General features: G+C 54.2%; 10 protein-coding genes across 10 annotated transcripts; 5 read left to right on the forward strand and 5 right to left on the reverse strand.

Annotated features, from left to right (window-relative positions):
- Nucleotides 1–429: 429 nt before the first annotated feature.
- J4E83_006162 (uncharacterized protein) lies at nt 430–1,807 on the forward strand (the record flags this gene model as incomplete). Its single annotated transcript, XM_049333077.1, has 2 exons — nt 430–469; nt 519–1,807. 2 exons carry the CDS (start codon nt 430–432, stop codon nt 1,805–1,807), a joined length of 1,329 nt encoding a protein of 442 aa, XP_049187767.1.
- Nucleotides 1,808–2,350: 543 nt separating this feature from the next.
- On the forward strand, nt 2,351–3,276 carry J4E83_006163 (uncharacterized protein; the record flags this gene model as incomplete). The annotated part of the gene is made up of 2 exons (XM_049333078.1): nt 2,351–2,690; nt 2,750–3,276. The coding sequence occupies 2 exons, from the start codon at nt 2,351–2,353 to the stop codon at nt 3,274–3,276; spliced, it is 867 nt and encodes a 288-aa protein (XP_049187768.1).
- A 914-nt stretch (nt 3,277–4,190) lies between these two features.
- Nucleotides 4,191–5,923, forward strand: J4E83_006164 (uncharacterized protein; the record flags this gene model as incomplete). Its single annotated transcript, XM_049333079.1, has 2 exons — nt 4,191–4,493; nt 4,628–5,923. 2 exons carry the CDS (start codon nt 4,191–4,193, stop codon nt 5,921–5,923), a joined length of 1,599 nt encoding a protein of 532 aa, XP_049187769.1.
- An 899-nt stretch (nt 5,924–6,822) lies between these two features.
- Nucleotides 6,823–7,683, reverse strand: J4E83_006165 (uncharacterized protein; the record flags this gene model as incomplete). Its single annotated transcript, XM_049333080.1, has 1 exon — nt 6,823–7,683. The coding sequence occupies one exon, from the start codon at nt 7,681–7,683 to the stop codon at nt 6,823–6,825; it is 861 nt and encodes a 286-aa protein (XP_049187770.1).
- A 1,103-nt stretch (nt 7,684–8,786) lies between these two features.
- J4E83_006166 (uncharacterized protein) lies at nt 8,787–9,684 on the reverse strand (the record flags this gene model as incomplete). Its single annotated transcript, XM_049333081.1, has 2 exons — nt 8,787–8,861; nt 8,917–9,684. The coding sequence occupies 2 exons, from the start codon at nt 9,682–9,684 to the stop codon at nt 8,787–8,789; spliced, it is 843 nt and encodes a 280-aa protein (XP_049187771.1).
- A 1,553-nt stretch (nt 9,685–11,237) lies between these two features.
- Nucleotides 11,238–14,584, reverse strand: J4E83_006167 (uncharacterized protein; the record flags this gene model as incomplete). The annotated part of the gene is made up of 4 exons (XM_049333082.1): nt 11,238–14,074; nt 14,247–14,309; nt 14,358–14,447; nt 14,503–14,584. The coding sequence occupies 4 exons, from the start codon at nt 14,582–14,584 to the stop codon at nt 11,238–11,240; spliced, it is 3,072 nt and encodes a 1,023-aa protein (XP_049187772.1).
- Nucleotides 14,585–14,928: 344 nt separating this feature from the next.
- J4E83_006168 (uncharacterized protein) lies at nt 14,929–16,060 on the forward strand (the record flags this gene model as incomplete). Its single annotated transcript, XM_049333083.1, has 3 exons — nt 14,929–15,113; nt 15,205–15,925; nt 15,974–16,060. The coding sequence occupies 3 exons, from the start codon at nt 14,929–14,931 to the stop codon at nt 16,058–16,060; spliced, it is 993 nt and encodes a 330-aa protein (XP_049187773.1).
- A 371-nt stretch (nt 16,061–16,431) lies between these two features.
- Nucleotides 16,432–16,949, reverse strand: J4E83_006169 (uncharacterized protein; the record flags this gene model as incomplete). Its single annotated transcript, XM_049333084.1, has 2 exons — nt 16,432–16,619; nt 16,742–16,949. 2 exons carry the CDS (start codon nt 16,947–16,949, stop codon nt 16,432–16,434), a joined length of 396 nt encoding a protein of 131 aa, XP_049187774.1.
- A 111-nt stretch (nt 16,950–17,060) lies between these two features.
- Nucleotides 17,061–21,074, reverse strand: J4E83_006170 (uncharacterized protein; the record flags this gene model as incomplete). Its single annotated transcript, XM_049333085.1, has 4 exons — nt 17,061–17,288; nt 17,353–17,730; nt 17,790–20,447; nt 20,493–21,074. 4 exons carry the CDS (start codon nt 21,072–21,074, stop codon nt 17,061–17,063), a joined length of 3,846 nt encoding a protein of 1,281 aa, XP_049187775.1.
- Nucleotides 21,075–21,732: 658 nt separating this feature from the next.
- On the forward strand, nt 21,733–24,520 carry J4E83_006171 (uncharacterized protein; the record flags this gene model as incomplete). The annotated part of the gene is made up of 5 exons (XM_049333086.1): nt 21,733–21,937; nt 22,099–22,211; nt 22,262–22,336; nt 22,382–24,385; nt 24,434–24,520. The coding sequence occupies 5 exons, from the start codon at nt 21,733–21,735 to the stop codon at nt 24,518–24,520; spliced, it is 2,484 nt and encodes an 827-aa protein (XP_049187776.1).
- Nucleotides 24,521–25,098: the final 578 nt, after the last annotated feature.

The following is a 25,098-nucleotide window of genomic DNA, read 5'->3' on the forward strand; positions in this document are numbered from 1 at the left end:
CGCCTGCCTTCAGGGAGGAAGCGGAAGCGGAAACGGAAGCGGAAGTCTCAGGGCATTTTGACTTTAGAGTTGAATGCAAGCTGCAGCACGGTGTTCATGCAAGAGTATGGCTACTCGTGAATGAGATACATAGCCAGAATACGCTCACAAGGCGTGCGTCAGGTCACAGGTACTGTCGAACCCTCTCCCACCGACGCCGCTGCTTGGGCGGTGGTGGTTTCCGTCGGGAATGGTTTGTAATGCAAGAGTTACTGCGGTACTCGGGTTAGTCGCCTTCCTGTTGCGATGGTTGTAGAGGTAAGGTTGGGCGAATCGGAGTGGTGGGGTTTCCGCGTTGGCAGCAGCCTCGCCCGCCGCACTCGCCTATCTTCGGCTTGCTATCTTCGGTTGCTTCACGCCTTGCGCCCTTCCTCTCAACATGCCGCCGCAATGCCGCCACCGCGTTTATATCCCCTCACTCGCCTCTGCAGTACGTGGTCCCGTCCACAGACTGTGCGATTGACCTCACCTCCAGCCAGCAAAGACCCTGAAAGCGGCTGATCGAGCCTTCACCGCACCCCTCGTCCACCCCGCGTTGCACCCCCCGCGCCAGCTACACCCGTCACGGCCATACTCAGCCATGTCGGAGCTCTCCCAGTACACTGCTAAGAGCAGCAAAAGCACAACCAATGGCACAAGTCACAATGGCAATGCCTGGGGCGGCGAGCACAACCCAGCGGCCTTTGACTTCCGCTCCGATGTGCACACTACGCCGACCATGTCGATGCTGAAAGCCATCCAGGAGTGCACCCTGCTCGACGACGTCACCATGGAAGACCCGACCACACTGTCGCTCGAGCAATTCGTTGCCGATCTCAGCGGGAAGGAGGAGGCACTCCTGGTGCTCTCCGGCACCATGGGCAACCAGGTGGCATTCCGAGCACACCTTACCACCCCTCCACACGCCGTCATCGTCGATCGACGTGGCCATATCATCAACTACGAGGCGGGCGGTGTAGCGACACTGAGCCAGGCCATGGTGCAGCCGCTGGATGCGAAGAACGGGACATACCTCACACTGGAAGATATCCAAAAGTACGCTGTCATCTCCGATGACGTCCATGCCTGCCCTACACGCCTCATATCGCTCGAAAACACGCTCAATGGCGCCATTATGCCTCTGTCCGAGGTCAAGCGCATATCAGCTTGGGCGCGCGAGCACGACATCATAATGCACTTGGACGGTGCGCGTCTGTGGGAAGCTGTAGCTGCAGGTGCCGGTTCTCTCAAAGATTACTGCGCCGAGTTCGATAGCATAAGCCTGTGCGTAAGCAAGGGCCTCGGCGCGCCGATTGGTAGCATCCTCGTCGGTACGAAGGAGTTCATCAAGCGCAGCCGCTGGATCCGCAAGTCCATTGGTGGAGGGTTGCGACAAGCCGGTGTTGTTGCGGCTCCGATGCGCGTTGCCATTGAGGAGACCTTCCTCGGCGGCAAGCTCACTCAATCTCACGAGAACGCGAAGAAGATTGCGAGCATTTGGACAGATCTTGGAGGCAAGCTGCAATACCCCGTAGACACCAACATGGTTTGGCTAGATCTGGACGCGCATCATGTTGACATCAACAACTTTATCGAGCTAGCGGAGAAGTACGGCGTAAGGGTGCGCGGTGGTCGATTTGTTGTGCATTACCAGATTGGCGAGGAAGCCATCGAAGCGCTGCGAAAGGTATTCACCGAAGTGTTAACTGGTAAGGAATCGGCAGGGAAGAAAGCCGAAGCCCCGCATGACCCCGAAGACCTCAAGATGAAGGGAAAGGGCGTGGAGTAGATGCAGCAGCCACATCATGAAATTAGTCGGTAAATGAATAAACCTTCGAACGAATCAAACCAGTGCGCTCAGCCACGCAGCCACATGAATCTTCAGTACCTGCATGTCTAGCGTGGTAGCGTCTGTCATGTTCCGAGTTCGTCGGGACATCGGAATCCACCAGAGCTTCCAAGACCTCGCTATTACGTTAAACTTTCAACTTTAGGCCAAAGACTCTGTCCACCGCTACCCGACGTCAGAGCGAACTCGTCATCGAACCCTCAAACACGACATTGCCAAGATGGAGGCCAAAGAATACTACATGAGATTGCTCTGGACGGCGCGGCGGCGCTGGGTATTCGTCCCTGACTCCTCGGACTTGCTCTGATTATGTACAAACCTGCACGCGTCGTCACCTCTGGGCAAAACTTTCTACGACAGACGTCACTTGTCGCAAAAAGAGCTGCTGGACCCTGTGTACATAGACCTACGGCCTGCAGACCTGGCAACTCACACAGCTTTCTTGTCTCCACACCACGCCAATTCCACACGACGAGAGCAAACATGGTACCACCGATTGCACAAAACCGAACACTCCTGTCCAATCATCCGGATAAAGTCCGCATGCTTGTGCTGGAGACTGATGAGACACATCCCGATACGCAAAAAGAGACAGGATCCTTTGGGGTTGTTTTGGGCCAACTTCTCAAGAAAGCCGGAGACGCGCACAAGCCCAGTCTAGGTATCGAGACCGCCATGCAATATGTGGTCGAACCGGAAGGCGGCGCCATACCAAAGTTGGAGGAGATTGGTGACGATGTCCATGCTATTCTCATCACGGGTAGCTGCTGGGACGCGCACGGTAACGACCCTTGGATCCTCAAGCTCATGCAGTTCATCAAAGGTATGTGTCTCAAAATAATCTTGAGTTGAGGGGAAACGCAGTAGCTAAATGCATAACAGACGTGTGGCAACATCGCCCCGATATCCGCTTCACAGGAATTTGTTTCGGACATCAAATCCTTTGCAGGACTCTCGGCGCAACCGTCAAACCCCAGAAGGACGGTGAATGGGAACTTTCCCATCAGCCTATCCAATTGTCCGAACTTGGCCGCAACCTCTTCAATCTGCCCGAGACGGAGTCCAAGATCCATCTTCACCAAATGCATCTCGACCACGTCGTCAATCCCCCGTCTATTGAAACGACCGATCTGATACCAAAGAACACCAAGGTACATGTTTGGGGCACCAGCGAGCATACCGGCGTACAGGGCGTGTACATTCACAAGAGGCTGTTTACTACGCAAGGCCATATGGAGTTTGATGAGGCTCTTGTTAAGAGACAGCTGGAGATGAGGGTCGAGAGTGGAAGTGTCAGCAAAGAGAATGCGGACGAAGCCGCTGAGAGAGCAGATTGGACGCATGATGGCCTTCTCGTTGCCCAGGCAGTTTTGAGATTCTTCCACGGTGACGACGACATATACACATAGGAACCATCATCGGGCTAGGTTCCAAGCGGGTCCTCCACGAACTTACGAGAAAGAGCATGTTATCGGCGTTGAGTGAACTGGAAAATTCAAGAAGCATGGGATTAGGAGCACGTGGTATGTACTGAATACTGTTATAGATGTTTGTTCATTGTTGAGAGCGTACTTTGCGTCGTTGTAGTGACGTACGCCGCTTTGGCTTTGAAGCGCTCAGTAGGACCGTCTGCAAGGTCACAGGGCAAAACGTACCAGTCGAATGAAGTAATTTACGACCACACAGGGCCTCGTTGCAAAAGCTTGTCTCGACCTCGATCGAAGTCGATCCTGTTAGAGCAGGCTAAACATCGGGTGGGTGATGGCCTTCGGCATTAAAACGCCCGATGGCGCGCGGATAAGAGGTTCCGATATCTTATACCCGGATGCGACCCGGCCACCAACCCACCTGCCTCTTTCAAGGCGTATGCAAGTGCGTCATCGCTCCACAGAGGCGTACCGCAGGGACAGAGATACAGTAGCAACGCCTTCAAACCCCAGCTGTCTACATCGGGTGCCATTCGATACTCACACCCTGCACAATGGTCGGTCAACATCGGCCGGCTGCTCCCCGGCGTGCATACAGCACTTCGTTCACACGCATCCAAACCCTGGAATTAAGACTGCTGCGGAGCGAGATTCAACGGGGCACGGCATGCTCTCCACGTCCCGGCGCTAGCGTCATGGTCGACAGGCGACCAGACGGATTAAGGGTGGGCACATCCCCATGACCTGGGTCGATAACTCTTCCAGCCTCGCCTTCCCTAGACCTCGAAACAATTCCCACGCCACTCTGCACTGGCAGCTTGTTGAGGCATCTGCTAGCGTTAACATACCACTCAAACTCACACCGCCCCTCATGCTAAGGTCATAACAGCATCGCCATGGCCACCCCCAAAGATACTGCAAGCGACGATAACCTGGATGTTGCTAGCTACAAAGAGAGAAGGAGCCAGGAGGTGGATATCGAAAAAGATGGACTGCAAGACGACCTGGAACGACAGGCCTCTGAGCCTCCCTACTCCGTCTTCAGTAAAGGCATGAAGACATGGATTATCTTCTTGGTGTCGATTTCAGCTCTGATATCGCCGTTTGGCGCGTCCATGTTCCTTCCGGCGCTCAATGTGCTCTCCGATGTCCTGGATATTACACCTACGCAGGTCAATATTTCGATCACAACGTACATGGTATGTCTAAAAACCTCTTCTTTACATTCAACGAGATAGGGAATGCTTTTGTCACCCCGAAGGCCTCCAACAACCCAGCTACCGCTGACGCTGTACACTCAGTCGAAGATCTTGACCACAACTGACAATTATAGATCGCACAAGCTATTGCTCCCGCTTTCCTTGGGACTCTATCGGACAACAGCGGGCGAAGGTTGACCTTCATCATATGCTTCATCATCTATAGCATCGGCAACATCGGCCTCGCACTCCAAACAAACTACATCGCCCTTCTCATCCTGCGCATGGTACAAGCCGTTGGTGGTACGGCTGCTATTGCGTTGACAATGGCGGTTGTCGCGGATATCTCCACGTCGGCTGAGCGAGGCACCTACATGGGTTACGCACAAGCCGGTGTATTGATGGGTCCTGCTTTCGGTCCGACGATAGGCGGTCTGCTGGCGCAGTACCTGGGCTGGCGATCCATCTTCTGGTTCCTTGCCATCTTCTCCGGCGTGCTGCTTGTGTTGTTCGTGTTCCTGTTCCCTGAGACTTGCCGGAAAGTCGTTGGCAATGGCTCTATCCCTCCCCAGGGTGTCAACCGCTCAGTCATCAGTTGCATACAAGCTCGCAAGCTTGCAAAGCTGTCACCTGACGAGGTCACCCCTAAGCCCGAGAAGAAAAAGGTCGCCTGGCCGAATCCGCTTGCGACGTTCCGAATTCTAGCCGAGAAGGAGTCTGGGATTCTTTTACTCTATAACGGCCTCTTCTTCACCGGTATGATGGTCACTGTTTCCGCGATCCCAGAACTATTCTATGCTGCATATGGCCTCAATGAATTGCATGTCGGCCTTTGCTACATCTCTAATGGTGTAGCTTCCCTTATCGCCTCGCTCACCATGGGTCGAGTTGTCGACTGGAACTTCCGCCGCTATGCCAAAGCCGTAGGTATGACCATCTCCAAGGGCAAACAACAAGACCTCAGCAACTTCCCCATCGAGCGTGTTCGCCTGCAGATCTTAATTCCGTGCCACATCATTGGCATGTTTGGACTCATCATCTTCGGATGGACTCTCAAATTCAGAACACACATTGCGGGTCCTGAAGTCGCTCTGTTCATCATGGGCTTTGGTGTCACTGGTGCGTTCAACATCACCAATGGCTTGCTTATCGACCTGCATCGCGATGAGCCCGCAGCCGCAACTGCGGCAGTCAACTTCGCCAGATGTCTCATGAGTGCTGGCGGTACTGCGGCGATTATTCCCATGTGTCATGCTATGAACCCGGGGTGGGCATTTACATTCATAGCGTTGATCATGGCGGTATTATTAATTGTTGTGTTTTGGGTCATGAAGAACGGAATGAAATGGAGACAAGAGTTGGCGGAGAAGAGGAGACTCAAAAGCGAGGAACAAGAGAAAAGGGCAAAACAGGAGGAGAATACGACGTGACATGACTAATGTAATTAATCAATCTTCTCCTTGATATTCCTCTTAAAATGCTATACGGCTGGATGATCACAAAGGTGGTCGACTCATAACCAGAATTATGAATCGACCACCTTTGTGATCATCCAGCCGTATAGCATCTTAGCTACATCGCCGTACTTTTCCCTTCCAGAATCTCGCATGTATTTGTCCCACGCTACCAGGAAGTCTTGCTTGTTCGCCTTCTCCAACATATTTCCTGCTTTTGCTTGCATCAATGGATCTACCTCAGATACTGCATTACGCAGTGGATTTATGTCGTTACTGTTTGAAAGCATACCACCCCAACGATAGCCCAGTTCCACGCAGTATAGTTTAAGGCATGCACGTGCGCAACGTTAGCGGTATGCGGTCTTCGCGTGCTACTGCCAATGAGGTGGGTATCACCCGCCAGAGAGCTGGGTTCATCGACTCGAGACAGTGGTTCTGTTCTTCAGTCATCTCAGTGTCTGGGTTACTGTTGGAAACCAAGCGTCGATCTCGCCACGCAAGGCCAGGCTACAAAGGATGAACAACGAAAGGCAAACCGAGCTTCTTTGCTATCGGAATAGAAAGGACTACTCGTCCGGGGCCTGGGATCTGACTAGGCACAAAGTCGTCGTCTTAACTGTTATTGATCAAGATTGCAAAACCAATACACCTGCAAGTATCAGAGTGTTTGAATAAAAAGTTACGAATTTCCGGCCCGCGATGGAACAGCGTGAAGTCAAGACGGGCCTTCATTCTCGTCACTTTATTCGATAAAGACTGTTAGAATTATGTGCGCGTGAGGAAATCACTTGAATGTCTGTTTGACCGGAACGTTGCTGGTAGCACTCCTCATCCCCATCAAAATCATTCATTTCATTTGCTGTCTTATCCTCTCAAACCGTCCTCAAGACTTTCACCCCCGTCATCTCAGCAATATCATATATCGCGTCAACTACCCGATCAACGTCCATGCTCTTAAGCGGTATCCTATGTGCACCTTCCCATTCCACCAATGTCACCGTACAGTCTTCACAATACTCGTGTAGTAATTTCCGATGAAGGTGTAGTCCTGGATCCGCCATGCCGTGGACATGCAGTGTGGGTTTATGCAGTGTAGCCTCCTCGTCCACCTCTCTGCAGAATTGAAAGCCTTCCGATATGTCACCCGCACTCACAAGAGCCTCACTCTTCATAAGCTCAGGGTTCAAATTGCTCAGAGGCGCCCGACCAGCCAGTAGTATCCCGAACCTCCACCTTATGCCTGAGATCCCTGTGATACCAGTGGCGATCTTCGTGCCTTCTTTGCGCGCTTGTGTTTCCCTCGCTTGCTGTTCGAGAAGTAGGCTTGCGGATAGCTTCGCCCCTTGACTGAAGCCCATCAAGCCTACCCACTCGCCTGTGCCGCCTTCCCGGTCGTCATCTTCCATTGCTGTGCGCATCGCGTATCCGATCTCTTCAATACATGTGTCCGCATCGATCTCAGGGTGTTCGGGAAGCCATCGCAGCCAGCGTCGGAAAGGCGCGTAGTCGCTGTACACGCCGATGATGTCTGAGTGCGGATCGCAGAAAAAAGGGCCGTCGGCCCATACGAGGCGGAAGGAGTGTTGAAGGTGGCGGATGAGAGATCGCGATTGCGCTTTGAATATAGCGGCGTTGACACCGCCGCCGTGTAGGCAGAGAATTCGAGGGAGAGACCTCGTGTCGGGCTTCGTTGGCGGTATTTTGGAAACTGGCTGTGAGTATGTTGAGGGCATGTTCGCTGTTATCTGTTCTTTTTAACTTGACGTGTTCGCGATCAGTTGATAATCGGCCGAGCCGGAGCCTTGAAGAGTAATGGTTAGAGATTAGTACCGTGAACTGATCAAAATCTAAACGTGGGGGCGAGCAGGTCATGCTCCAACAAGGCTGACACCCAGATAAAGCAGTTTTGGCGGCATGCGACTGACTTGCCGTGCTTAGGGGTCGGAGTCCGAAGCGTGGTTGAAGACGTCCTACCGCTGCCCCTGCATACAGTCATGCTACTATGTGAGACACATATGGTGTGCAGTGCTCTCCAGAGCCTGTGAATGTCCAGACTAGAGTTTCTTCCTAAGAATCAATGATCAATGATGAAAAAAGAGTGTTGCGGTGAGGTGGAATGGGCAGCGACGGGCGGGGAACCGTATCGGAACAACAACGCGCTAGACGCTCATCATGGAATTCGCGATCGCTCTTGCTCCATGTCAACGCATCTATTACACATTTCTGGCGCCAACGCTCACCTATCAGACTGATCGCTTTTCTCGTGTAGAGTATCCTTTGAATGAGCGTTGCCGAAGGCATAACAGTAACGTTCTCCATCTGACTTGACCAGCAGAGTGTAACTGAAGTGAGGTACCAAAACGCGCTACCAGTGTTTGGAAAACGTCTCGAAATAACGTTTTACTTTTTCGGACAGAATAGAACCCAACCCATAAAAGTAGTAAGGTTATGTTGGGCCTATCAACGACACAAGGTAAGGTCAAACAAGCCAAGAGTTGTCTAGAGTTGTGGGCAGAATGAAAGAAGTTTTTGATTCGAGAAGACTACCGAACAGTCCACTTTTCAATCCAACGCTCTACTTGCACCGACGATGATAACCACGACATCGATCAAGGTGTGTACAGAACCGGTACCCCCTTGGCATATCTGCTTGCGTAACTGCCATCATCATTATCGCCCCCCAGATGCGCCTTTCGCGTGTCTGGCTTTAAGATCCCTAGTATTTCGTAGGTTTGATCCCCTGTTCTGATTCCCCTGGTGCTCCTAATATGTACATTCCCTTCGTTTCGTCGAGGTCGCGTTCAAATCTTTACTTAAATGAGGTGGTTGCAACTCTCTAAGCTGCCGTCTTAGGGGCACCTGCGGCGTGCTGGGAGAGGAAATCGGGATCGTTCTCGAACTCTTCCTTGACCTGCGAGTTGTTAGCGTCTGTACACACGCGAAGTTGCTCATGATGATGGACTTACGATATCAAGACCGCCTACTAGCTCACCATCCGCCCACAGTTGTGGGAACGTTGGCCAGTCGGCAAACTCCTTCAGTCCCTGGCGAACCTCGTCGTCGGCCAAGATGTTGAAGAAGCCGTACCTTATGCCCTTCTCACGCAGAATCGCCACTGTCTGCCGACTGAAGCCACACTGCGGCGAGCTTGGTGTGCCCTTCATGAACAGCATGACTGGTGCTGCCTTGACCAATTCCCCTAGCCTCCTGTGTAGTTCATCCTTGTTTGTCTGTTGTTCGCCTTCTCGGTGCTCGCCCGCGCTGTAGTCGGGTGCCGTCTTGGGGTCCTGGGAGCCAGGCGCGTACCCAGCGAGGTTCTTGCCTGTGCTATCCCCGTTCTCCTGTGGTCGTGTGACGGTTTGCGCGGGTGGTAGACTCGAGGATTGGCCGCTGCCGGCGCCGGCGTATTTCTCGACTGCGGCTCGTACTTTGGATGCATCTGAGCCCGACACTGTCTCCAGGGTCTTGCCGTCTTTCTGTAAAACGATGTATGGGACCGCTGTGACGTCGTATTGTTCAGAGACCTCGGGCAGCTCTTCGGCGTTGAGGGAGAGGAACTTTATCGGCGCATCGGCGGGGTATGTGCTGGCCAGCGTCTTCAGGATGACGCCCATCTGCTCGCATGGCTTGGCCCATGGCGCATGGAAGTAGATGATGGCGAGGGTGGAAGGTGGTAGCGCGGATACGGTCGACTGGAAAGCCGACTCATCGGGCATCTCCTGCATGGTAGCCATGATGCTAATCGTATGTCGAGGGAGGGGCGGTCGATCGAGTGTAGCGGACGTGTAGTTGCCTGGCTGGTCTATAGGCGTGCTGTCGTCGTGATTGTGGGGTGTATGCGGCAAGAGTGCTGGCAAGAAGTCTGGAATGATGGTATGATCTGATTAATATTTAGTTGCCGCCCGAAGCAAAGCGCCTATGAAATCACGTCAGAGGCCGAATTGCGGAATCACCCCGCCATGGCCTGCTTCTCCGTTATCAGATCGGCCAAACGTGTCTCCGGCGCCGTTAATCCCGGGAACTTTTTTGTTAGCCAAGATTTCGGCATCAGCAACCAACCCAGATAACAACGACAAGATGCTGAAGACGGTGTACGTAAAGACGACTATCGCTTCTGTGTGTATGAGCGACTCTAACATGCCACTCTAGCAAACCCAAGAATGCCCGCGCCAAGCGCGCAATGGCAAAGCGCGAGCCGCAACAGAACGAGAACCCCAAGACGACGCTCTTCGTCTCGGGCCAGAAGACGTCTCAGATCCTCAAGCTCGCCGTCGCCGACCTCTGCACAATCAAGCGACCCTTCATCGAGCGTTTCACCAAGAAGAACGACATCCACCCCTTCGACGATGCAACTTCGCTCGAGTTCTTCTCCCAGAAGAACGACACCTCGCTCCTCGTCCTCTCTCTACACTCAAAGAAGCGCCCACACTGTTTGACACTGGCAAGAACATTCTCATACAAGATGCTGGATATGCTGGAGCTGTACATCAACGCAGAGACTTTCCGGACGCTGCAGCAATTCAAGAACAAGAAGCCTTCCATCGGCCTCAAGCCACTAATCAGCTTCCACGGCACCGTCTTCGAAGACCCCAACCAAACCAAATACACACTAGCCAAGAGTCTGTTCATCGACCTGTTCAAGGGCCAAGACGCAACCGAAGTCGACGTCGAAGGCCTCCAGTACCTCATCTCCGTCTCCGCCGAAGAACCCACCGACGCGCTCCCCAACCCGCAAATAAAACTCCGCTTCTACCTCCTCCGCACCAAGCGCTCAGGCCAAAAGCTACCGCGCATCGAAGTCGAGGAGATGGGTCCGCGCATGGACTTTACCCTCGGCCGCGAAATGTTCCCTGACCCGGATATGATGAAGCAGGCGCTGAAGAAGCCCAAGGGTGCTGAGCCGCGCACCAAGAAGAACTTTGACACTGATATGATGGGTGACAAGGTGGCCAAGGTGCATCTTGGCAAGCAAGACTTTGGCAACCTGCAGACGAGGAAGATGAAGGGTCTCAAGCGAGGAAGGAACGAGGATGACGAGGAGGTTGGTGTCGAGGACACGGCGAGTGAAGGCGAGGAGGAGGAGAAGACGCCCAAGAAGGCCAGAGTATGAAATGTATCAAGACATGAGATGTAACTGCATGGGCGGCGTTAAGGGTGCCTCTGGCGTTCAACTGTTGGGCGAGACTATACCAATCTGCACGTTTGTAGCAAGTCATAGGCGTCTCAAAAGTCAAATCGATTCGAGTGATGTTCAGACTTTATCATCTAATAATGCCCTGTCTACTGTCTAATCATCATCCGGCTCATCAGCCAGTAACCACTTCGCCCGGCATTTCACAGCCGCACTTCTGACATCTCTCTTCCCATCATCCAGAGCAGCAATGAGTCTCCTAACGACCTCTCTCCGATACCCTAGTATTCTTTCTTCTTTGAACTTCTCCGCTACCAGGTGCAAACATTTCAAAGCTGCTACCCTCACTGCTGGCGGTGGTGGCGTAGCCTTGTTCTCCTTCGTAACGGTAGCGTTGTTCAGAAGACGAGAGATGAGTGCACCAGCATGCTCCTCGAGCACTTCCGGCTTCTCCGTGAGAGTTGAAGTGAGAGTGCCGATTGCAGCCTCCTTAACAACGTCCACGCCCTTGAGGTCCAAAGATTGGAGAAGCAGGGTAACGAGCTGTCCAACTTCCTCGACTACTATCTCAAATGGCATCCATCTCAGAGCTCCGCTCAGTGCGATGAGATAATTGGGCTTCGTCTGGGCATCCGCTTCTCGGAATGATTTTGTGATGTTCGGTACTAGTAACGCGAAGCTCTTATGCTTATGTAGACCGAGAATCTGGCAGTGGTTTTCCTTGGTGAGAAGGTCGACGGGTTGCAAAAGCGTTGTGAAACCTTGAGCGACGGTACTGCCATACTTCGGATGTGATAGCAAGGACAAGAGCGTCGGATACAATGTGTTCAGCGCAGGGCTGCTCCGCAATACAATGCCTTTGAGGCACGCGAAGATGATGCGTATCCGTGGCGGATCAAGCTTCTCCGGGTTGAGAAGATCAAAGTCCGCGACAAGGGGGTCCATGCATGTCTTAAGTGCAGCGCTGGTATAGTACTTGTTGATGATGAGAGACATCTGCCGAAGAGATGCTGACCGGACTGGTAGCGATAATGAGGGCTGCTGAGCGTAATTTGCTAGAGAAGAGATCAAAAGTTGTAATTCACAAGGCAGCGTCGCGTCCCTGCGGAGGGAAGCGAGGAGGTGTGTGGAGACGATCATCGTCTTGTTCGCTTCCACATTGGCATCCAGACTAAAGGGTGGAAGTTCATTTTGTGGCTTGCCGCGGAATAAGGTGTACAGCTCCGCAGCAACATGGTTCTGTTGTTCGGTAGGAAGGTACCTGATGATCAAGTTGCATATGCGGCCGACAAGATCGAGTGTGGTCTCATCGTCAAAAGCTGCTGGATGTGTTTCATCAGAACTCGATGCGCGTTCGATGAGTGGCAACGCGATGTCCTTGTAGTAAGTGGAGCTGTCTGAGCCCTGCGACAGCTTGTTTTCGCCTTTCTTGAGGGCATACAACATCGCAGAAAGTAGCGCGACAATGTATGTTGAAGAAGCACTCTGTTGGACTGCGGCGCTGAACTTGTTCTTGAGCCGCAGTATGACCGTGTCAAATACCTGCTCCTCGCTGGCCAGCTTGGCGAAGGCTTCGAGAACGGTCGAGTAGCTTTTCGACCCGTCCGCGTCTGTGTCTGGAAGTTGCGCAAGGAAAGCCGGGAATGCTTTCTCGACTACGACCTGTGGCTTCTGGTGTGCAATCTCAACGATACCGTTGATGGCTGCTTCCTTGACCTCGTCCTTTCCATGTGATTCTTCGTGGATGACGATGGAATGCAGAAGCTGAATGATTCTGCCGATATCGTCATCGCTAAGTAGACCTCGCGCTTTTGATAGCTGGATGAGTCCATCAAGACAGACTAATCTGAATGAAACTTCTTTGGCTGGGGCCGTCTCAAGACCATTCAACATGACTTCTAGCGCTTGGTCTCGGAACTGAGCGAGTGCATTGTTGCTGATGTCTTCTCCACCAGGGCCCATCTTTCTCCAGTCACCATAGACGTCGATGTTAGCTTTTACTAGTTGTACGAGAACTTCCAGTAAGCCTCGGCGCTTTGCCATGGTGTCGGCTGTCTGGAATAGTAAGAATAGGTTCGGTAGCACTCCGGCCAGTACGAGGCTAGTGACTTCGGGAGACACATTGGCGATACTTTCGAGAAACCTTGCGGAAGCTTGGGATTGCTTCGTGGGCGCATCTTCGAGGTGTTCGTTGCACTCCTTGATAACAGGTTTGAGGTACGCATTGAGTGATCCCGGGGTGCCCTTCGATAGTGTTCTTGCAATTGCGGCTAGGCCTGCAAGCGCTTCCTTCGCCAGGTCTTCCTCTTGTACATTCAAGACTTCAAACTTCAGTGCGTCCCATAGCGTAACCGCGTATAACGATACAGTTCTTGGCCCGTACTCGGTCACTGAGGCTGTAATCGTTGATAGAACGTCTCGCTTGGTGTTCATCGATGTGGAATCGAGCTTGTCCAGAAGCGCAGGGAACGCATATGGCGCAAAGTCGGCCGTGGATGAAATGCAATCTCGCAAGCGATCCTTCAGGTCCTGCGCCGTGATGCCATACGGATCATCAGGTGGCGGCCTGAAGGTAATTGGGAAGTAGTTGAAGACTGCGTCAAACAGGTCCTGTGCATCTCCGCCGATGTTCCATTCCGTCATTGGAACCCTGAGTATCGAGAAGACGACCATCAAGTTCCGAGGATCTTTCTCTCCGTCAAAGTATGATATGAAGCGTCCCAAGAAGTCTGGTGTCGCATCGTGGTGGGCTCGGAGGGCGTCGCGGTATTTCGCCATAAGTGTATCGATCAGGCGCAGCACGGGGTAACGTTCGCTCTGCTGCTTGTATTGCCGTAGCGGATGTGTGTTATTGAGGAGCGCTTCAACGATGCTGACTACCCGCTGGTCGTCCCACTTCCCTAGCTCTTCCAGCGCCAGGAGTGCCTTTGCGCATGACCCGAGGCCTTCGTTGTCTTCGGTTCGAGAAAGCGTGAAGTCGCAGAGCAGGTTCCCTAAGCTTCGCGTTAGCCCAGTCCTATCTCATGACACGATGTTCTCGTCGTAGGAATGTAATCCATATCTAATGCTCCCACTCGATTCCAATGATGGTTTTGGTCTGCGATATGCGATGGATGTGTACGGGAAACAATGTAGTATGGGCTGAGCGATCGAGGGCTCACGTACGTTGTTGGAGGGAAAGAACCTTCTGTGGGACGGCTGCGAGTACCTCCGCAAGGTACGACATCGCTACGATGAATTAGCCCAGCTCCTACTAGATTCCAGGGCGATACGTACTCTTCGACCGCGTGGCTCCATCTTCACTGTTCAAGTATTCCCCAAGGTCAGTGACCAGGCTGATAAGCTTCAATTCGCCATTCTTCAGTCCTGTCCACAATCAGCCCTCATCCCGCCAGATGCCCCGCCGGAACCTCGTACATACGCGTCGCGCTCCGCTGAGCAGTCGCCGTGGCTTCTTTCTTGTTCCTATCAAAGTCCAGCAGATACTGCTGAGCATCTGACATGTTGATCGTCGCGGGTGCGGTATATTGCAATGTGTTGCCGTATGCCTCGAAGCACGCGATTCAGAAAGTTGCACAGTCGCGGCAATGACGTTACGGAGTTGCGGTGCTGCTGATTGGCCGGTATCGGAATGGTGGGGCGGGTCGCGCGAAAAAAGTTATTGGAAAGTGTCGGCAGTGAGAAAAGTGTGTTTAATTGACCCGATGGAAGAGGCTTGACTGGTCCCTGTGGCCCCGTGCTGTGAAATAAATCGTCTTCTCTGGACCGACTCATATCTTGGATCTACTATTCCAATCGTCGACTATTCCGCTGCTCATCATCCCCAGAACAGCAAAGTTACCCCGCCATGGCCGACGATAAACCTAACTGCAAAGTCATCCTTGCGAACAACATCGCCAAGGGTCTTTTGGACGAAGTACGCGATGGTCTGAGCAAGATTCCGCGCAAGCCGCTACTCGTTGGCTTCCTCTCCAGCGCAGATCCTGCCGCCAGGGTATACGCAGAATGGACTGGCAAAACTTGTGTTGAAAAGTGAGCGCGTCCACTAGTCAATACTCACTTCTTCCATGGCTGAGGCTTTGGCTGGAAGTTGGGTGAAAGCCGCCTACTAACCTCATTGTAGTGGCTTCGCATTTGACCTGCGCGAAGTCGACCGCGAGCTCCTTGAGGACCGCCTCATCGAAGCGAACAACGACGCTGCCGTGGACGGCATCATTGTCTACTACCCCATCTTCGGTAACCGCCAGGACCAATATCTCCAGCAGATTGTCTCCATCGACAAGGACGTGGAAGGGCTGTCGCATCGTTACATTTTCAACATGTACCAAAACATCCGCTTCCTTGACCCTGCCAACACCAAGAAGAGCATCTTGCCTTGCACACCCCTGGCCGTGATCAAGATCCTGGAGTACCTGAGAATCTACAATACCATCCTGCCATACGGTAACAGACTGCACGGACGCACCATTACCGTCATCAACAGAAGCGAAGTGGTAGGCAGACCGCTTGCAGCACTACTTGCCAACGACGGTGCCCATGTCTACAGCGTGGATATCAGCGATGTGCAGGAATTCACACGAGGCGTTGGTCTACGAAAGCGAAGACACGAGGTAGTGGAGAAGCCTGGCTGGACCCTCAACGACTGTCTCCCACTTAGCGATGTAGTCATCAGCGGTGTACCTGGAGACAAGTACAAGGTGCCACTCGATTTGATGAGGGACGGAGCCGCATGCATCAACTTTTCCAGTGAGAGGAACTTCACGCCCGAGGTCAAGGAGAAAGCCTCCATCTACGTTCCTGCCATCGGCAAAGTCACTATTGCGGTGCTCTTGAGGAATCTGTTGGTACGTAATCATGCGTCTACCTACGGGACTACACTGACAGTGTTGCAGCGCCTCGCTCAAAACAAGATTGATGCTGCTGCTCAGGGCGTGGATGAGAAGTCCTCGGTTGAGCCAGTGATTCAGTCGACCGCATAGACCTGTTTATCATTCTGCATCGTGTCCTCATTTTGATACCCTATAGAAGGCACGCGTGCCATAACAAAACTCGCTCGTCATCCAGCTTTTCGCAATCTGAGCCTGTGTCTGATCGACGTCACGCATCATGAAATTGACTTGACAGTCACCCAGAGCACACAGTCTCGTAGAAGTAAAACATCATATTAAAGTCGAGCAAGAGATTGCACAAGAATTTGTGACTGAATAGTACCAACCATTTGATCGTGATAGATAGGATTAACCCATTAAGTCCACATGACCCAGCCAGGAGAAAACCACATGTAGAAAAGTAAAGGTATAAACAAGGTGCGAAATTCGTTACACGATTGAACGCCACGCTAAATGTGAAATCAAGACGCCTCCGGCGGCATGGGCACAGGCACGCTTTCCACCTTGATTTCTGGTTGCGGTGGCTCGTATACATCACTCTCTGCCTCCGGCGCCGCTCGTCTAGGCAAGGGTCTCTCCCTTTCTTCGTAGTACATATAGTCGTCAGGGCGACTATTGTATCTCTGTGGTGCAGGCCTCTCGTATTGGACTGGGACGTATCCATATGAGTCATGTTCATATCGGTGAGGCTGATGTGGCATATACGGGGCCCGATACCTGGTGTCACCACGTACACGAATGACCTCGTAGTCATGCATGGGATGCCCGTACTCGTCAACATAAACTGGTTGTGGACCGCGTGGTTCATCGTAACGATATCGTGGTGGTGAGTACCCGTGTGCATGTGGATGCAGACGGTCTTGCACAGAGACGTAGCCGCGGGGATGACGGCGGGCAGGTGGATAGAACCCTTCATCTTGTACAGACTGATCGAGGCTGTGCTCTCGAGAATACGCAGGCTCGTAGTCAGGCTCAGCATTGGGCTGCGGTGTTTCTTGTTGATCGATGCGACGCTTTTGTTCTTCATATCTCCGGCTTTGCGATCGGCTCATGCTGGAACCACGTCCATAGGGATCTTCCCGCGCAACACTCATGTATCGCTGATATCGAGACGGTCCCCGGTTATCGTTCGGCCGATCTCTTCGGCGTTGAGGTCCAGCCCTTCGTGGCGGACCGCTTGGTCCAGACATTGGCATCCGATACCCGTTAGGTTGATAGTCGTCATATCGGGACTTGTTGGAAACAGTGGAAGGAGCTCGAGGATGTGGGGGCGCAAGTGGGCGAACAGGTGCTGTTGCATCTGCTGGTGCAGGAGCTTCTGGAGGCGGAGGTGTGTAATGAGGCCCATCCCCGTTTTCCTGCGCTGGTGCAGCAGCGTCTACTTCGGACTGTGGTTGTGGTTGTGGGGGTTCGTTCTCTGCTAGGAACCGATCTGCTGCAGATTGCCCTTGAGGTGGACTGGCATCCCTTGACTGACGCTCGTTCATGAACCGGTATTCGGGCCGATGATCATCTTCTTCATAGTATCGAGCCTGGCGGGGATAGGCACTGTATTCCCGACTGCCGTGGCTTCCTTCCCGCGGATGTGCGTAGACCACGTCCTCGGGTGGTCCATAGAATCGCTCTTGCTCGCGGAACGCTGTTCGGCGGCCGGTGTAATCCTCATATGTAGGACCTGCATGGATGATCCTTGGGCTGGGGGCGTACTCCACATACTCCCGGGGGCGGTGATAGCCGTCATCAAGGTGATCCCTCGGCAGCTGGCAGACAAAGATGTTAGTTTCACTAATGTTTCTGCGGAGTTTGGTAGATCACGTACATAGTATCGCGGCTCAGCATAATGGTGCTGCCTACGCTCTGCGGGGGAGCTCTCTCGATATGAACGTTTCCTGTTCATGGAGCCCGACGCCTCATTCGATTCGCCGGCAAGGCTTGGTCGAACAGGCTCATAACCAGCCTCCAGCGGTTTAGGTGGTAGCGCCGAATTTGCTTCTGCTGCTTTCATAACAGAGTTGGGGCGTGCTATTCCCTCACCAGCAACATCGGCTGGGCCAGTCGTTTTGTCTGAATCCTTCGGTCCTGACGAGGCTGGGGAAGCTAATCCATGGCTATCAATCACGCCGATCTTAGGCAGTGGCATAGGGAACAAGCTGGGAAAGACGGTCGCTATCATTAGCAGCTTCTCGTCATCCATGCCTGGGGCGTGTATGAGACCAGAAATGAACCGTTCGCTTGGAAGCTCGATCATGTGTTCCTTCCAGTCCAGAGGGGCAATAGGCATTCCATGGCCAGGCATTGGTTGCTGAAAAGGCAGATGCTGGCTCCTGAAGTGCGATAATAGGCCGAGGACAGTATAGGTTGTTCTTTCCTCCGACTTGGAGTAAAAGGAACCTCCCAAGTTATGCGAAGCGCCCGTCTGACAAGCTTTGCATGAGAGACCTGGTGCATTCTTCAAAGCCTTTGGCATCTCATGATTAGACAGAGCATCAATGAAGTGGTTCAGGTTCGGTTCATGATTGAACTCTACATGAAACTTGGAGATGACGCGATGGAGCAACACATAGATCCGGAGGCTATTCGGCATGTCCTTGATACCCGAGGTGCGTTTCCAGATGTCCTGGGTCATGTCGATGACGGTACTTACTTGCTTGTCAAACGAGCTAGTACTTTGGCCAGTATCTTCTGTACCGCTAGGAGCGATCTCAGGAATTCCTTGGCTAGGTGGTGGCATGTTGGGTGGTGGTGGAGCTATGGCATTGTTGATCATCGCTGGAGAAGTCAGGTAAGGGTTCTGGGCCGCATGAGCACCATAACCTGGTGGACCCATTGCTTGATGTGCATACATATCCACGGGTGTCGCATATGGCTGGGGGTACTCGAAGCCAGAAGGAACCTGTGGTGGAGCGAATGGTCCATTGTACTGGCCTCCATAGTTGTAAGGACCAGGGCTCGCCTGTGGATGGTGAGTTGGCATGTGAGGTGTTGATGTCCCTGCGCGTGAGTATCCGCCAAAATAGCCACCAAACCCATTCGTACTAGAAGAGGGATGATGACCATGTTGAGGTTGCTTCACAGAGAGAGGATCTGGGTGGAAGGGAGTCTCCTCCGGCCACTCGGCTTCTCTCCATGCAACGACCACGTTTCCTGAACTGAAGGCAGCAGTATGTTTGGCTCCGTAGTGCTGCGTGACGCCCTCGAAACCATAGTACTTGTTGTTGTACTCGCATCCGCCACCATGGCACAGGAAGATGTCCTTCCGGAATGGTTCTGTCAAAGGCTTGATCTTGTTGTCGTACACCCATTTCATGTTATCCAGGACGAGCCTGGGCCTAGTAGTTATATTGTCAGTAGAAGGCTGCGTATGTTGCCCGGGATGATCAGAGTCCTGTTCGGGTTCCTCGGCATAGTATGTGCGGCGCACGTGAGCAAGGAGGTCGGCCGCAAACTTTGGGCTGTTGTCGTAAGTGACGGCGCTGCCATGGTCCCAGCTCTGATTAATGAAGTCGTCGGCGATGGCTTCGAGTCTGTCGCGGATGGGTCGTTGCGACTCTTCCCACTCTCGGTCCATGACTTCCCTGGCCTCCTTAGAATTGGCGTCCGTGTGGCGGCGGTCGGCAGCTTTTGTGGGAAACGAAGCAGCCCGAGCCACGTGGTCGGCTTCTGCTTGTTGGGCAGCAGGGAGCTGAGCGATCAAGCGGGGTTGGAGCACACTCCATGCATAGTCGTTCATTGGCTGTGAAATCTGGATAGCCGCTTTGAACGAGTCCATGTGGCGCAAGACGTTGGGAGCGATAGGAGGGTCCATTTGCTGACACCGGCGTTCTATGTCGGTCTTCCGGGTCGCCTTGGCCTCGTTTGCATCGTGTAGGTTTCTCTGGCCAGAAGGGGTGAAAGCCTGTGGTGGAACAGTAGGCGGTCGCGCTTGCGCATGCTGCGACGATGGTGCTACACCTGTTAGGGAGGGGACTGGAGAGGTGTTGTTGACATATCGAAAGGCATCGCCATGTGTGGCAGCAAATGAGACAGCAGAGGTATACTTACTCGCTGGAACCGGAGCATGAATTATGGGAGAGGGAGTTCGACGAGGGGGTGATTTAGACGGGTCCTTGTGTGACGTGGCGGCATGCGAGGGAGCTGCAGACGGAGCGCGCTTCACACGCTCGTGCTCCTCCTGCCATAGGTTCTTGACCTCCCAGCGTTCCCAGTTCTCGGCGACTTTCATGCGTTCTTTTCCGCGAGCATCTAGTCCTTTGGACCACTCCTCAGCTGCTGCAGGGCCACGGCTGATGGCCTCGTTCATCTCCTGCGTGATCTCGTCGACATGCTTCTTGTAGTAGAACTTGGCAATGTCGACGTCGGCCGGCGTATTCGCAGATTGCAGGGTGTATGCCGGAATGTAGTGCTGGTCGCTGGTAAGGAGGGCGAACGGGAGGGCGGGCCGCAGGGCGGAGGCAGCCGAGAAGAGAAGGCTCGCGTCCTATACATGTCAGTCGCGATCCAGGAAGCGGAAGGTGCAACTCACCGTCTGGCATTGTTTGAGCAGGCACGGCCCGCAGGCTCTGATGGCGAAGGGCCAAATGACGCGGACGCCTTCTTTGCCGGGGCCCTTTTGCCATACGCGCTCGCCTGGAGTCAGAGAATCAAGCTTATTGCAGAACTGACATCTCCTGGACCAAGCCAGCTGCCACATGCGCAGCTCGCTGAAGCCTGGGAGCGGCTTCGGGGGCTTGGTACACATTGCGTTGCGGGCAGAGGCCCACAACGACTCGGACTTTAGGAGATGCAGACGGCCAGGATGCGACTTTGAAGTCGACAGACTGCGCACGTCTGTGAGATAGGATAGGAAAGATCGATTGACCTGGATCAATCGACCGAGATCTGCAAGCGAACAAAAAGAGAAAACATGCTGCCACAACTCGGGTGGTAGCTTCACGAGCGGCTTCGCGCTGCTGAGCTTGCGCTTCTTTTCACGCTCATGGGGCGCATCCTCTGCCTTGCGCTTTGCGACAGGCGCGTCGCTTTGCGCAGCCGTCGCCTGGGGAGGATTCGCGTCAGAGCCGTAGAAGTCGACCGACGACGCTGGGCTTGATTCGCGGTCCTCCATGGCGGCGCAGCCGTGCTGGGGCAGCGTTCACAACAGACTCATTGTCGGCATGCGCAGGCTAGAGACACAGAGACAGCGACATGCGATGGATGACGATGCGATGGAGCAGCGCGCGATGAGATGGAGCGCGGAAAAGGCGGTGCGCTGCGTGTGTTGGCGATGCTAGTGTTTGTCGTGGCAGAGTGGAGGTGAAGAGGGCTAGAGGGCTAGAAGGATGGAGCCTGGGGTCTAGGCGGCGGTTTGAAGGATGCAGAAAGCTGCTTTGGCATGCAGCGAGGGCAGGCAGTGCGAGGAGCTATGTCCAATTATTCACGGTGAAGCGGACGAGGGTCTCCTTGAAGGTCGTTGGGCGCGCCGTCGGCACCGCTTGCCTGCCACCAGCGCCAGCGCCAGCCGCTCGAGGGCGCGGGCCAAGCATGACATAGCTGCCAGCTCTGCACACCGAACTTGTGGCCCGCCTGTGCTGACCTGCCCGACCCGACTAGGTTAATTCACGCCCAATTACACAGACACACATACGGGATACGCGTACGCTGCCTGTCCCACCACGCATCGTGCTAGCTGTCAATTCCGAGTGCTGCTTTTCCTCCACCTCCTCCTCTCCACCACTCCCCCAAGCTTCGTCTCCCACGACAGCTTCCCCTCTACTCCGCCCACCATGGCCACGCTCAACACCTCCAGCAACGGCCCCAACATCACCCGCAGCTACCAGAATGTTGTCAATGCCCCGGCGCCCTCTGGTCCCCAGGCCAGCTCGCCCACATACGGCCAATGGGCCGTCTTCACAGTCGCTGCCCCGCTTGTCAGCGCATTCCAGCAGGACGGCGGGAAAGAGAGCGTGCTGAAAGTGCAGAGCACCGGAGGTACGTGGAACAGCGCGGCACACTTCCAATGGCCAGCATTTTGCACTCGAGAGCTTGGGCTATGGCAAGGTGGCTGCCCAAGCTCGGGTGTCGGCACATCACGAAGCGCAGCACAGCGTGCAAGAGCGACACCACCGAGAATATGTGCTAATATCCTGCAGAGGGCGAGCTGCTCGACCTGATAGACGAGTTCTCAGACGGCCGCATCCAGTTTGCATTCGTCAAAGTCAAGGACCCCAACACATCGCTGCCCAAGAACGTCCTGATAGCATGGGTAAGCTCTCCGCTGCAGCTCCCAGAGACACAATGCTAATTCACACGCAGTGCGGCGCAGGTGTTCCAGAGCGGACTAAGGGCTACTTTGGCAGCCATCTTACGGTTGTCTCCAAGCTGCTACATGTGCGTACTCCCACGGCCCCTCTACGCACAAGCTAACTTCCATAGGGATACCACGTCCAAGTTACCGCCCGTTCCGAGGACGACCTCAGCCCAGAGAAGATTGTCCAGAAAGTTGCAGACGCATCAGGCGCCAAGTACGGCGGCGGTGCCGATGTCCCTGCCCCGCGCGGCCCTCCTCCCGTTGCCGCGAAGAAGCCCGTCTTCACACCTACCTCGATAGGCGGCGGAGGCGCTGGCTTCAACCCTCTCGGCCGCTCGCGTGCACCTGCGCCAAAGGGCGATGAAGATGCGGATGGCTGGGGTGCTGATGCCCCACAGGTCTCCAGATCCCAGCTGGAGAAGGTCGGAACTGCTTACACTCCCACCAAGGTCAACATGGCCGAGCTCACCGCGAGAAAAGACGAATCCACCGGTTCCCAGCCCTCGGGCTCGCAGAACGACCGCCCTGAAGTCGTCAGGGGCGCATACCAGCCAGTTGGCAAAGTCGACATTGCAGCCATCCGAGCCCAAGCGCGCGATGCCAAAGACGACCGGCCTACTGTTGTCAAAGGCGCGTACGAGCCCGTCGGAAAGGTCGATATTGCGGCTATCCGCGCAAAGGCCCAAGCCGGTCCACCCTCCTCTGGCACGTCCCCAGCCCCAACGGGAGCGTCAAACAACGAAGAAGAGGAAGAGAAGCCGAAGTCTCTCGCAGAGAGATCAGCAGCTTTCAGCGCGCAGCCCGAGCGCCTTACCAGCTTGCCGAAGCCCAAGGTTGCCAACAAGTTCGCTGGTGCGAGCACATTCACCGGCACCAAAGCTCCTACTCCAGGAGGATTTGGTGCAAAGCCCGCTCCTCCGGCACCAATCGTCGGCGCCGCGAGCAAGACGTTTGCTGACCAAGGAGGAAAGACTCCTGCTCAGATCTGGGCGGAGAAGAAGGCGGCCCGTGGAGAAGCCGTTCCTTCTTCTACTGCCGATGCTGGAAGCCGCCCAACTCCCCTCCAAAGCCAACAGAGTGGAGGTGGTGGCTGGCAAAGTGGCTACTCCGGCAAATCATGGGCTCCAGTGCAGACTACCCGAACAGGTCAGTCTGCGACTAGCAACCTCAGCGAACAACGCACGGGTGGGGCACCTCAACAAGAAGAGCCAGCCTCTCCTGCAGCTGGTGGCGTAAGCTCGCTCAAGGACCGCTTCACAGGTGCCGCCCCTATGGGAGCGCCAACTTCACGCCCTGTACCAGAGCCGCAAGCTTCCAGCCCACCGCCTCTCGATACCTCGAGCAAGCCCAATGCTGGCCCGAGGGGCGTTCCGATGCCAGGCCTGCCTACCCGACCCAAAGAGCCGGAATCAGACGAAGAGGATGTGCCTGCCACTCAACACCAGCGTATGCCATCTCCACCACCTCAACCACCTCGCAGCCCGTCTCCCGAGCCTTCCGGCTCTCCTGTTCGTATTGCCATGCCCGTTGCTCGTGGGCGCGAACCAGAGGAGATGTCTCCTGCCGAGGAACACGCACCGCCTATGCCCGCGCGATCACTTGATCAAGCAGCCAGGCAAAATCGTGACATGTCTCCAGAGCCACAAGTCGAGGCCAAGGACCCTGCTCGTGGAGCTGGCGCTGCCGTTGCTGCTGCCACTTTTGGTGCTGCCGCAGTAGGCGGTGCTGCCGTCGGCGCAGCGGTCGCTTCTCATGACGATGACGATGCCGGTGGCTCCGGCAAGCGCGCAGTCATCCAATATGATTACGAGAAGGCGGAGGACAACGAAGTCGAGCTCCGTGAAGGCGAGTATGTCACAGACATCGACATGGTAGACGACGACTGGTGGATGGGCACAAACTCCCAGGGCGAGCGTGGTCTCTTCCCGGCCAACTATGTTGAGCTGGTCGAGGGCGACGATGCCACCGCTGCACCAGCACTGCCCGCACACCCCTCGGCGCCGCAAGAGCCCGAACCTGCTGCGGCACCGTCACAGTCTGCTGGTCCTACAGCCACCGCTCTGTACGATTACGAAGCAGCTGAGGACAACGAACTGAGCTTCCCTGAAGGAGCCACAGTAACTGAACTTGTAAGGCTACCTGCACCACTGCTAAAACCGATGCTAATACTCTTGTAGCAATTCCCCGACGAAGACTGGTGGCTCGGTAGCTACAATGGCCAATCGGGTCTCTTCCCCGCCAACTATGTTGAGTTGAACGAGTAGGCTTGCTTGTTTCCATGAATTTAACCTGAGCGATTTGGAGTCAGCTCGCGTCGGCGATTTTGTTGTTGCATTGTCACGCACTCGACTGGCTCAGTAGTCGCAGGACGAAATCCTGGTACTAAAGTTGCGGCATACGGCCCTACCACTCCAGTCGCATTTCCAAACGATTTACATTGATAGGACCTACACCGATAAAGATTCACTGGGTCAACCAGCATCTTCTTGTACATATCAAAATTTCAAAAGCGATTACCATGGCTCCAGTATTGGTCATACGCTAAACGAGATCATCAAGAGTGAGCACTCATTGATTCTGCGACCCAGCGTCCAGTGTCATCCTGCGCTGGTACATGGTACCAGTCAATGCATATGCTTAAGCCTACGAGTATCTTATTCTACGATATTCCAACGGCCGTTTTGGTGTTCACTACACGTGGACAAATTGGCTATTTCTAAAATCCACTTTCCTTCTGGGTCTCCACTATTGATGCCATGGTTTGCCTATAACCGTCACAGGATTATGATGGGAGTGCCCATACGTCCCACGGACTGAGGTGACTGCGCACCCACGATATATG

This window comes from Alternaria metachromatica, assembly GCF_023757995.1.
Source record: "Alternaria metachromatica strain BMP 0045 chromosome Unknown scaffold_13, whole genome shotgun sequence".
Classification (NCBI taxonomy): Eukaryota; Fungi; Ascomycota; class Dothideomycetes; order Pleosporales; family Pleosporaceae; genus Alternaria; species Alternaria metachromatica.